The sequence below is a fragment of the Cannabis sativa genome, chromosome 9, assembly GCF_029168945.1.
Source record: "Cannabis sativa cultivar Pink pepper isolate KNU-18-1 chromosome 9, ASM2916894v1, whole genome shotgun sequence".
NCBI lineage: Eukaryota > Viridiplantae > Streptophyta > Magnoliopsida > Rosales > Cannabaceae > Cannabis > Cannabis sativa.
In genome coordinates, this window is record NC_083609.1 from 18,218,686 (window position 1) to 18,231,207 (window position 12,522).

At 31.4% G+C, this 12,522-nt stretch overlaps 1 protein-coding gene across 1 annotated transcript; it reads right to left on the reverse strand.

Annotated features, from left to right (window-relative positions):
* Window positions 1-8,749: 8,749 nt before the first annotated feature.
* On the reverse strand, window positions 8,750-11,501 carry LOC115722641 (probable aldo-keto reductase 2). Its single transcript, XM_030651901.2, has 5 exons — window positions 10,842-11,501; window positions 10,522-10,719; window positions 9,705-9,877; window positions 9,520-9,622; window positions 8,750-9,251 (listed from the first exon to the last, which is right to left on the reverse strand). The coding sequence occupies exons 1-5, from the start codon at window positions 11,055-11,057 to the stop codon at window positions 8,913-8,915; spliced, it is 1,029 nt and encodes a 342-aa protein (XP_030507761.2). The 5' UTR covers window positions 11,058-11,501; the 3' UTR covers window positions 8,750-8,912.
* Window positions 11,502-12,522: the final 1,021 nt, after the last annotated feature.

The following is a 12,522-nucleotide window of genomic DNA, read 5'->3' on the forward strand; positions in this document are numbered from 1 at the left end:
TTTAACCTAATAAAATTGATTAGCAACATAATTAATTTCATTTATTTTGAAATTAATTTAAGAAAACCATAATTTAAAGAATTTTATATTCTAAGCTAAACTATGTGTATTTTCTTTTATTTAATTAAATATAGAATTATAACCATCTAGATTCTTTCTGAAGCTTAATTTAAATTTTTCATTAAATATTCCTATTTAAGTTGATATTTAGTTATCTACAACTAACCAAATTAAATCTGAATATCTTTGGGATTCAAAATTTCAAAATTAAGTTGAGGAATTTTAGGCATTGGTTATTAAGATTCTTTAGATATTTTTTAAGTTAATATCTTTTCGAATATTAACTTAAAATGGAATATTTTAGATATTTTTTAAGTTAATATCTTTTTGAATATTAACTTAAAATGGAATATTTTTAAATTAAGTGGTTACAACTTAATTTTTGATATTTAATTAAATTTAAATTTGAAAAATATTTAGGTTCTAGATTTTTTCTAATACAACCTAAATTAGATATTTTTTTTCAAATTTTGTGGAAAAGATACTTAGTCAAATAAGATATTTTCTAGATAGTTATTTCTAGACTACTTATTATTTCTAATATTAAATAGGAAAATATTATACATTGTGAAATTAATTATTTAAATAATTAATTTTGGTACAATTTATTTTAAGTATATTTTTTTCTAGTATTAAACTAGAGATTAATAATTAAGCCTTCTCTACACTTAATTATTTATTTCTTGAATTTAATACATTTAATTAATTTGAATTAAATATCTAAGTTGATTTTCATCATGATACTTAAATATTTCTTTTTCATGACACTTAATTAAATAGAAAATTATTTTAGTTGAAATTTATTTTTTGAACTAAATTTAAATAATTTTCAAAATATATATTTTTTTCTTTATTTTATTAATCAAATTTTGAAATTGCATTTCTTAAATGCTGAAATTTCAAATTTTATTTGAAAAATAGATTAAAGTTGTAAATTATTTATTTTAATTTTGGACCAACTTAAATCAATAATTTTTCATTTAATGATTAATTAAAATAAATTGAATTAAAGTATATTATTAGAAATTGAATTAATTAGTCAAAGGAAAATCTAGATAGATGATATTTTTGCTTGAAGTATTTTTCTAGTGTATTTAATTAAATAGAAAATTAATATTTAAGTTGATTTTCATCATCATACTTAAATATTTGAAATTTTTCTTATATATTTAATTAAATAAGAAAATTATATTTTTTGTTGTAAATTAATTTTATTAATTAATTTTGGGCCAACATTAAATTAGAATAATTTTTCCAGGATTTATTTTTTATTTTAATATGCATTTTTTCGAAAATTGTATTCTTAAATACTTTAATTTTTCGAAATGCAATATATATTTATAGAAAATTAAATTTGAGTTGTAAATTAATTTACATTAATTTTGTAACAACTTAAATTGAACATTTTTCTAAACATTTATTGGAAATTATTACTAAGATGGAAATAATTCATGTTATTTTCATATCCATCTAAGTAAAATTTATAAATATTAAATTAAAATTTATATTTAGAATTTTTCATTCTAAATTGGAAATTTTAATTAAATAAATATATATTTAAAATAAATAGAATAAATAAAGAGAATCAAAGAAAATACAACTCTCTTTAAATAATGAGCTTTATTATTAAGATATTCGATCTCCATTGTGGGTTTTACACCGCGTTTGTTTTAGTGAGTAATCCTCCCTAATGGAGGAACGTTCATTAGCAATTTCGCACCGTTTAACCTCGCATGATAAGTAGTTTGTAAGTGTTTTGTATGGTATGGATCACCCTAATGGTGGCGACCATACTTGACTTGCAAATTGCGAAACAATGGTGGAAGCTCATAAGATAGAATTGCCTTGACTCTCGCCTAAACGGGACAACGCTGAATTCCAATCTTGATCGATTAAAAGGTTGCTAGAATGTTTAACATTTTAGACGAGCTGACAACTCTATTCAATGAATGGTAGCTTTGACTCTCGCCTAAACGGGACACTGATATCAGTTTGTTGAAAACCTTGGAAATTATTTAGAATTATAAGTTTTAGTATTTTCACTTGTCATTCCTACTTGCTATATGCTTATAATTTCTGAATTGTGTATGAATTTATATTGAACCATGTTATTTTCTGTTATTAAGTTGTAGTTTAATTTTGAATCTTCATTGTTGGTATAACTTGGCTTGTTTATCTAATGAGATAAATCCCTTCTTATGACTTGGGAGACACTAGTGATTAAAATCCATTGTGAGTTTAAACAAGTAATGGATTGTCAAGATAAGAAACTAAGAAGAAAAGCCAATAGAACTATGGTTTAATCCATTCAAATGGAATAACATAAAGTTTTCTATTACAAGGACATAAAAGGAAATTTTAGTTAATAAGTCTATTCTATGGACTTAACAAACTTCCTGTTCCTAGTATTATAGGTTTGAGTTTATCTAAACCTATGGCTTGTGGTATACCTGGTAATTACTTACTCTAATGCAAGCAACTTACTTTTAGTAAGATGCTGAAGCATTTTCTTTCTAATGGCAATCTATAGAAGCTTCACAACTTCTTAGGCATAGATTTTATTTATCTAAGGAAAAGTCTCAACTATTCCAGAAAAGATAAAGCCATGAAAGAATTTCTTATATCAACAGTGAAAGGTCTTAGATATGCTTTTGTATGCCTTAGACCAGACACCTTCTGTTGAGTGGGAGTAATGAGTAGGTATCAGATTAATCCAGGAGAAGAACATTGGAAGACAATCAAGTAAATCTTAAGATTAAGAAGAGGAACTATATGTTAGTCTATAAGAGTGTGTTTAAAACTCTTAGACTACACCACATCAGATTTCGAAATTTGCCTTTGTGCTAGAAAATCTTTCTGATAAGATGGTGGTTACTCTAGGGGTGGAATAGCGATTTTGGAGAAGTGTAAAAACCTATCTGAAGTCTCTAGGTCTACCAGGAAGGGACTGAATGTTAAAGTTGCAGGAAAGGTACTTATTCAGTCTAAGGAAAGTTCTATACATTTTTGGCACCATTCCAAATTGCCTAAACTACTAGTGTTAATTTCCTGATTAACCAAAAGTAGTTGTCAAAGGTATAGAATCCAGTATCCCAAGAGAGTAGACATATAGAGAGGAATTTCACATTATCAATGATTTTGTGATTAAGGAAGAGTAATAGTGGAGGAAAGGTTGTGGTTAATTCAACCTTTCAGATCCTATTACGAGGAGTTTACTACTACTACACTTGATTTGTATATCGAAGTGTTGAGATTATTTGAAACACACTTTTTGTTTTATATTAGTGCAAGTGGGAGTTTGTTGGGTTTTATGCCCTGAATAAAACTCATTTCAATATAATCAGATTTACTTATTAATATAGATCAGAAATAACATTTAATGTTGCATGGTTCACATGATTTATTTCATGTTTATATGTACATAATGTATGAATTCATCTGAAACCCTTTTCACATAATTGATCCTGTTTATTGTGCCGTCAACACATTGGAAAGTAAACATGACTATGTGAATAAAGTTTCCTAGATTTATCAGACATAGGGTTTTACTGATATGATAATCTACAATAGAGTTTACTTGCATTTGGAGAAATGTTATGTTCTTTCCAGAGCATTGGTTAAAGTAAAGCTCAGGTTGGATGCATGGAGTATGCATCGGAAGGGACCGATATTGAACTTTGACTTCGATTTATTAAACTTACCGTAATATCTATTCAAGTCAATATCGCCAAGTTGATCCTAGATCAAATGTTCTTAATCCTGTTATGATTAGGCTCAATCTTGAAAGGCTATTCGTGTTCTTTGATTTGTTAGTTAAGCCTACTTTTAGGTCAGGGTGATACGTACATTTTGGGAACACGGTAGTGCAATTGAGTGGGAGCGCTAACATAAACATGGAATCTATAGCTTCTATCTGGCGAATAGTAAGCAAAGGATGATCTCCTTCGAGCTTGACCAAACGAACATAAATGGTGGAGTACTCATTTCACATAAGCTGAATATCATTTATACGGGGTCAAGTGTTTTAAGGATAAAATACATTGTAGGGTGTAACGGTAATTTAATCCCTTTACAGTGTAGATCATTCATATCGAGGATCAGTGATCACATTAGGATTATAACAATGGATAACTAATGATGTGTCTATATGGTGGAACATATAGAGCATTCTATATAGTGAGAGTGCAATTCTAAGTTCTATGCGTGGATTCAACGAAGAATTAATAAGTTAGTGAATTTTAGTGCTAAATTCTTGATCTACTTATTGGAAGCTCGGTTATATAGACCCATGGTCCCCGCACTAGTTGAGATGATATTGCTTGTAAGACTCATATAATTGGTTTTGATTAATCAATTATAATTCTCAAATTAGACTATGTCTATTTGTGAATTTTTCACTAAGTAAGGGCGAAATTGTAAAGAAAGAGTTTTAGGGGCATATTTGTTAATTATGATACTTTGTATGGTTCAATTAATAAATATGATAAATGACAATATTATTTAATAATTATTTATAGTTATTAAATAGTTAGAATTGGCATTTAAATGGTTGAATTAGAAAATTGGCGTTTTTGAGAAAATCAAATGCAGAAAAGATAAAACTGTAAAATTGCAAAAAGTGAGGCCCAAATCCACTATGTAGGGCCGAATACTTTTGTAGGGTTTTCCCTCTGATTTTTTCATTATTTTAATGCCAAATAATTCAAACCTAACCCTAGTGGAATGCTATAAATTGATAGTGAAGGCTTTAGAAAAATTACACTTTTTCTGACACTTTCTGAATCAGAAAAACCTGAGCCTTCTCTCTCCCTTTCTTTGGTCGAACCCACTCTCTCTCTCTTCCTCTTGAATTTTGAAGAAAGACTTTCAGCAAGAAGGAGTTTCAGCATCAAAGATTCAGAGAAAGAGATCCAGGTAAAGATATTGATAATGCTCTGCTACCAAAAGGAATCAAGGGCTAGATATCTGAACGGAAGGAGTCATAATATTCCGCTGCACCCAATGTAAGGTTTCCTAAACTTTATATGTGTTTATTTCATCGTTTTAGAAAGTTCATATTTAGGGTGTTAATAAACATACTTGTGAGTAGATCTAAGATCCTGGTAAAATAATTTCCAACAAGGGAGTGGGAGATTCAAGGGACTCAGAGCCATTTGTAACATGAACATTGGCACCTGTATCAACAAACCAGAGATGATCATCTCCAAAATCGGGTAGAACAGTAGTGTTATGTACCTGATTCTCATTGTCCATTTCAAGTTCAGTAAGATAGGCATGAGGAAGGGCAGGTTTTGGAGGAACAAAATTTTTGTCAAAGCGGTAGTGACATAAAGCCGCAGTGTGCCCACTTTTGAGACATAATTGAAAAATTAATCTGGGCTGAAACACAAAGGAACTACGAGAGTTACTCCTGGCACCATTTCTTGAAGAAGTCTCTATGGCATTTCCTCGAGCAGGTGGTGGAATGTATCTTCCTGAGTTAGATTTGTTATTTCCAACAACAAGATTTTCCTAAAGTTTCATGGAGATGTCAGTCATGGAGCTGTGATGTTCTAAGCGGCTCTCATGGGACATAAGTAAGGCTTGAACTTCATCAAGTGACAAGGAATCACTTCTTGAAGTAATCCCAGAAACAACAGGATCAAACTCAGCACCAAAACCATTTAGAATCTGAAGAACAATATCTTGTTCACTTATGTTAGAACCAGTGATGATTAAAGAATCATCAAGAGATTGAACTTTATCAACAAAATCAGAAATAGACAGATTTCCTTTCTGAATATTGGAAAACTGACCTTTCAATTGGAGCAATCTTGCACGTGATTGACTGGAAAATCGTTGTTCTAACGCATGCCATACAGCCGAAGATGTGTGATGATTAGCAACGGAGGCAAGACTCCCTTCTGTCATGGACGAACGAAGCCATGACAGTAACAGTTGATCATGTTTCTTCCATTGCTCATAAACAGGATTGGTTTGGCCAGAAACCATGAACTGAGGAGGGGAAATGCCACTGAAGAGAATATCATCCAACTCATGGCCAATAACAGTAGGCATCACCTGAGACTTCCAAGAAAGGAAGTTGGTTCAATCAAGCTTGATCGTGAGAGAAGTTGAAAGAGAACTAGAAAACGGGTTCCACATAGAAGAAGCAGAGTCAGATGTTTGAGCAGACAGATCTTGTGCAGGAGCTGTGACTGTCGGAGGAGCAGGATCAGAGATTGGAATCGACGACTCCATTGAAGGCGACTGATACCATGTAGAAGCTTATCAAGCTAAAACCAGATGGTAAAAACCAGAGTAAAACTCGGAGAGAAAAGAAAACAGAGAGAGAAAATTTAGCTGAAAGCTTAGCTCTAAAATGAGCAGTAAGCACTTTATTTATACTCAAAGATTACAAGGCAAAACAGAAGTTAGTTAAAGAAACTAACTGAAAATAACTAACTGACTACAGAATACAAAAGACAGTTAAAAACATTAGTTATTATCCTCAGATAATAAAGACAATCAACATAAGTTTTCTGTTTTCTTCATTGTCATTATGAAAATAAACTAGTTTCTCATTATATTTATTATTGATTTAGGGAAACCAATTTGATATAATTGATAGCTATAAATAGTGGACTCATCTCAATATTTAGGTACACAAAAGATAGAGATAAAACTCGGTCCAAGAGTAAATTACTCAGAGATCAGTGTAAGAGCTTTCGAGAGAGAATAAGTCATTGTTCTTTATCATCTCACAAGTTAATACAACAAAATGGAAGTAGCCTATTACCAACCAAAAAGGGTCGAACCTCTATAAAATTTGATATTTTCTTTATTTTATTTTATTTACTTACTATTTAATTTATCCTTAATCTCTTTAATTTGACTCACTGTCGTTGGCTAAAAGCGAGATCAACAGTCTCATATACACACATATATATATATGCTAATCGAAAGGCAACCTAGGGCTTAGTCAAGTATACACATTTCTATCGTGATATATGTTGCATGCATGCTGGATTGGTACTTGAATTGTCATCCTTATGGTACCAAGGATGTGTTAGCAATCGACCAACCAACATCATGACATATAGTTGTGGTTTTAGTAATATCAATTGGAAAGGCTGCATGGATGCTAAAATCCACTTATAAGCATTCATGATTCTAGGATGAGCTATTTGGTAATTAAATGTCTAATAATAATGAACACCTATAACTTCCTCTCTCGTACATGTAATATAATTGTAAGAGGAGTTATTTTGTGGTTAGGTGTGTGGACACTTAGAGCTTCCTCGTTTGTAAAGGTTGAGTGTACGTGTGGTGTGTTACGAGGACATTGATTGTACATTACAATTGTGATATTTTATTTCAATGTTAAGAGTAGTTGACTCTATTGTGAACTTACTGAACTTATGTGATAAATATCACAATTTTATCTTTCCCTGTGAACTTGAGGAGTATTACTACTCATTAATGTTGATGACGTTACATATGTAATAAGAAAGTTGTGGGGTCCTCTATTATAGTACCATATCACGCACTTATAGACAACATGTCAATTACTACATTGACACGGCTTACGTGAAAGTATGTACTAAGTCATTTCTTGTTTGGATTGTTAGGAACCAAAGATGTATTTAATGAGTGGGAGTTATTGTTTTCATATATGATAGACATGTTAAGGGTTGTTATTGGTTATTAAATACATAGCATATTCTAGATAACTCTTTGATGTTGTCTGTGCACACTTGTTGATGCGATCTAGTGGCTTAGTCTTGGTGTTATGTTTGAGTGAATCCAGATAAGTAGTTATCATCATGTTTCATGAATCTCTGATGTCTTATTATTTATTGCATTATTATTTTTATAAACATTAGTGTTTCTTGATATTTTTGTCTGTTGACACTATTGCATTGTGAGAACGCATATATATGGAATTATGTAGTCCAAGTGAGAGAATGTTAGAATATTTTATGTGGACTAACATAATTAAGTTGCTCACCCAGTGTCAGTATTAACTTATAATGATAACTATATAATCTATAATGAATGGTATTACTATCGAACCATAATAGGATTGGCATAACGTACTAACACGCTCGGGGTCTATAAACATGCTTTAAAATGTCTTTGGTCAGCCCATTAGGTCAAAACAATTTAATTCTCTCACATTGGGCATGTTTTTTGTGATTAAGGTGTGAGAGATGGGTATGGCTAAGTGTGAATGAGAGAATGTAAGAGTAGCGTTCATCAAATCCTTTTACACTTGATTTTTTTTTGTTGGTGTGTAGATTAGAGAGTATAAGAGAAGCATGAGAATTCATGGCATTATTAGAAGATAAAAATGTCTTTTATAATATAAAATGTGATGCTTTAAATAAGATAATATTATATTGTTTCGGATGAGCATAATTGTTGTTGTAATCTCTGATTGTGTTGTTTGATGCTCAATAAATTTAACACTATGCACATATGCCAATGCGTTAGGTGTAGTTATGCTATAAATAGTCTGTCAAAGCTCTTATGCTAACTAAAACATAAATTTATTATAAACATTTGCAAAAACAGTTCACCAAGTCATCCGCAACTCTCACTCTCTTAAGGCCTCGAAGGAGCCTCCTCACCCATAATGCCCCGAGAAAATTGCCACAACTGAAGTTTATAATATTACAACTGGGAATACAAAATCTCATAAGGCCACTTGGTAGAAAATCACTTATAATAAACATGCAGTTTAAGAACTTTACAAATAGGTAAGACAAAGCTCGATACCCACTAGGCAGAAAACCACTTATTCTGTAATTTTAACATGTTCACAAATGTCACTCGCTTAGAAGACAATATGAGATGGAGAAGAGATACTCTCACTCACTTTTCCATGAAGATAGAGGTGGAGTTTCAGACTCCTTCCAAGTTCCTGCGGAAAAGCCGTACCTGTCACCCTTCACGACATCTGCTGAAGCATAAGATTCAAGCTCAGCCATTTCCTCTGGTGTCAGTTTCACTGATAAGGCTCCAATATTTTGGTTAAAATTTTCAATCTTGGTAGTTCCAGGGATGGGAACTACATCATCTCCTTGGTGATGAACCCAGGCCAATGATAGCTGCGCAGGAGTGCATTTCTTTCTGGCAGCCATTTCATTGACTTTCTCGAATATAGTCTTGTTATGTTCAAGATTTTCACCTTGAAACCTTGGAAGATACTGCAAAAGAAGAAAAACAAAATCAAAAACAGAAAAAAAACTTAAGCACCTGCATTGAAAAATGATAGTAGATGAGTTCATGGCAAGAAAAAATAAGAATTTCTGCCACACATCTTTCAGTACCCGAACATAATAGTTTCTCAGCAAGTTCCAACGGACACTATTTTATTAGGCATCACAATTCATGAAGGTTTCAGTTTCAGATACTACAAGAATGCACACATGATTCATGTTTAAGCTATATAGTTCTGTGTGGGAATCAACAAACCTTACGAAAATCACTATCATGCAAACTTTCTACAAATTTTGGTCCAGATGAAAGAAAACCGCGTCCAAGAGGGCTGTATGCAACAATTCCAATGCCCAGTTCCCTGATACATACAAAAAAAGAGCATAAGATTGTGTTGAATTACTAACCTAAAAGACATACTTGTTGTTTCCAGTAAGCTTTACCTGCATGTAGGAATTATATCTTCCTCAACATCTCTAGACCACAAGGACCATTCAAGCTGCACAGCTGTTATTGGATGAACAGCATGTGCTCTTCTGATTGTTGAAGCTGAGGCCTCTGATAGACCAATGTACTTTATTTTGCCCTCCTCAACAAGTTTCTTCAGCTCCCCAATCTTTTAGCAACAAGAGATAAAATCAGAAATTTAAAACAGAAAGCATGCACAAAAGAACTAAATGAAATAAGCTGACACAACAAGTATAGAGTTATGCAATTTTTTTTTTAATATTTGCACAGCTGTTATTGGTCAAGTACGTTTGGAACAGTTCGAGCATTGATTTCCTATATAACTGTTGTAAAAACATTATAACAAAAATGGATAACCATTATATTCCATTATAGTAGTTTGTAATCCAAACCAATCTGCGAATGCTAATTCCCAAGAATTAAATTATTTAACAAACAGAGATAGAGAGAGCTGCTGGCCAATTAAGTAGAATAATTCCCAATTCAGCCATGTGTTCGATTGTCTACTAACTATTTGAAAAAAGATACAAGTTTCCGTACTTTACTTTAGTCAAAGAAACCAAATATTTACGTATACAGCCTTGGAACTGGATACTACCAGTTTATGAAAATCAATCATATGACTAATTAATTAAATTGGACTAAGACTGACTTCTGTCATTTATACTAGTGCCTAGTTTCTACTCTAAACTTAATGGTTAGATATTAACAGAGAAAAGCTCATAAATTTTTTGGTAAACAACGAAGAAAATAAATAACTAAATAAATATAAGAAAGAAAGGTGAAGCAGACCGTGACTTCAATGGGCAAACGAGTGTCGATCCGATGCTGGTAATAGAGATCCACACAATCAACTTGGAGCCGATTCAGGCTGGCCTCGCAGGCGGCTCTAACATACGCCGGGTCACCTCGAATCTCCCTCTTGTCGTTGGCAAAGCTTATTCCAAACTTGGTTGCTAGCTCAACTTTCTCCCTCACCCCTTGAAGCGCCTAATCCCCCATTTTAATTTCATTTGAAAATTCAAAAGTCGATCAGTCCTAAAGTCCCAGACAAAAACAGAGGAAAGAATAAAATATAATATGATAGAAGTGAGTAAAAGAAGAGAAGCAACCTTTCCGAGAAGGATTTCGTTAGTGAATGGGCCATAGATGTCGGATGTGTCGAGGAAAGTGACGCCAGAATGAATGGCGTGGTGGATGAGAGCGATCATGTCCGTATCAGGCTTGGGTGGGCCGTAGAAGGCCGACATGCCCATGCATCCCAGGCCCTGAGCCGAGACTTGCAGACCTTGTGAACCCAGCTTAGTCCTTCTCATCACTGTACCCATTTTTGTTTGATTTCCTTCAAATACAGAAAGTGGTTGTAAACACTAAGCAGAGTTAGAGTAGTGACTAGTGAGTGCCTCAATGTTGGTATGGGACTTCTTCTTATAAGATTACGAACAATGAAGACAGATTACTGCCGGCATGTTTGGATTGCTGGGTGATCTAAAGTCAAAAGTTTCTAAATTTTTTTTTAAAAAAAAAACTAAATTCAACAGTCAACTATGCTGCAATGTTTACGTCATCACTTACGGTTTTCTTTATAAAAGAATTTCATTGTTAAATATACTCTTTTAATTTGAACAATTTATATGACATTTTTTTTTTAAGTATGTTTATAGTATTTAATGTCATACCTATTCTTCTATTTCTATTCTATATAAAGTGTCTATATAACCGAATTCTTGATTTATGAGAAATTCATAGATGACTTTTTATTTATATTAAAAATAAAATAGTCTATGACAAATTCATATGTGATTTTTTATTTATATATAATAAAATAAAAATAAAATAAATCTCCTTAAATTCAAAAAAAAAAAAACATCATTAAATAAAAACAAAAAAATGACTCAACATCAAATCTTCAATTACACAGCATGTAAATTACTCAACATCAAATCTTCAATTACACGATACATGTAATTACTTAAACATCACATCTTTCAATTATAAAAAAAATGACTTTTTAGGAGGGAAAATATGGTTGTCTAATAGAGATAAAACAATATGTTTCCAGTGTGATGAAAAATTAAAGCAACAATTTTGTTAATATCATAAAGTTTGTAAAATCCGAAAGAGTTTGGACACAAATAAATGATGTTTCTTTTTCTTACTCTTTCTAGAATCAATATATGAACAATAATTTGAATTAATCTTATAATCTTAACTTTTTAATTCAATTAATAATTATTTGTCACGTAATTATTAAGTCTTTTCCCTTTAATTTTCTTTTTGTTGATGATGCTAATTTATTCATATTTTGATTTCTACAATTTTTATGTTTAGACCATTAAGGTAGTGTTCTACTAGGGGATCTAACGAGTTTCGCCCCTTCGCTAATGACCTCTAAGAGTTCAAATTCCAGTATTGTATAAATCTTCAATTTGTTTTATTTCTTATATTAACTGAAATTTTGTTACTTTTTTTTTTAATTTACAACTTTATTGTTTATATCTTATTAGGGACATTCATGGAAATTAGGGTTTCTTTGAAATATACAATTAATGAGCATTACTTTTTGATTAGAGTGTGTTTTCCATAGCTAAAAACCTCAATAATCTCTATCATTTGATATCAAATAAAATAAAATTATCATGATGTATACATTATGGTTATTTAATGAGTAATTAGTGTGTTGAAATTGTCAAGGCTGATATTTAGAATTGTTTATAATTGAATTGTTTCTTTGTCAAAATTAATATTAAGTATATTTATATGTTTATAGGTTTATCTATTTTCTCTTAGATC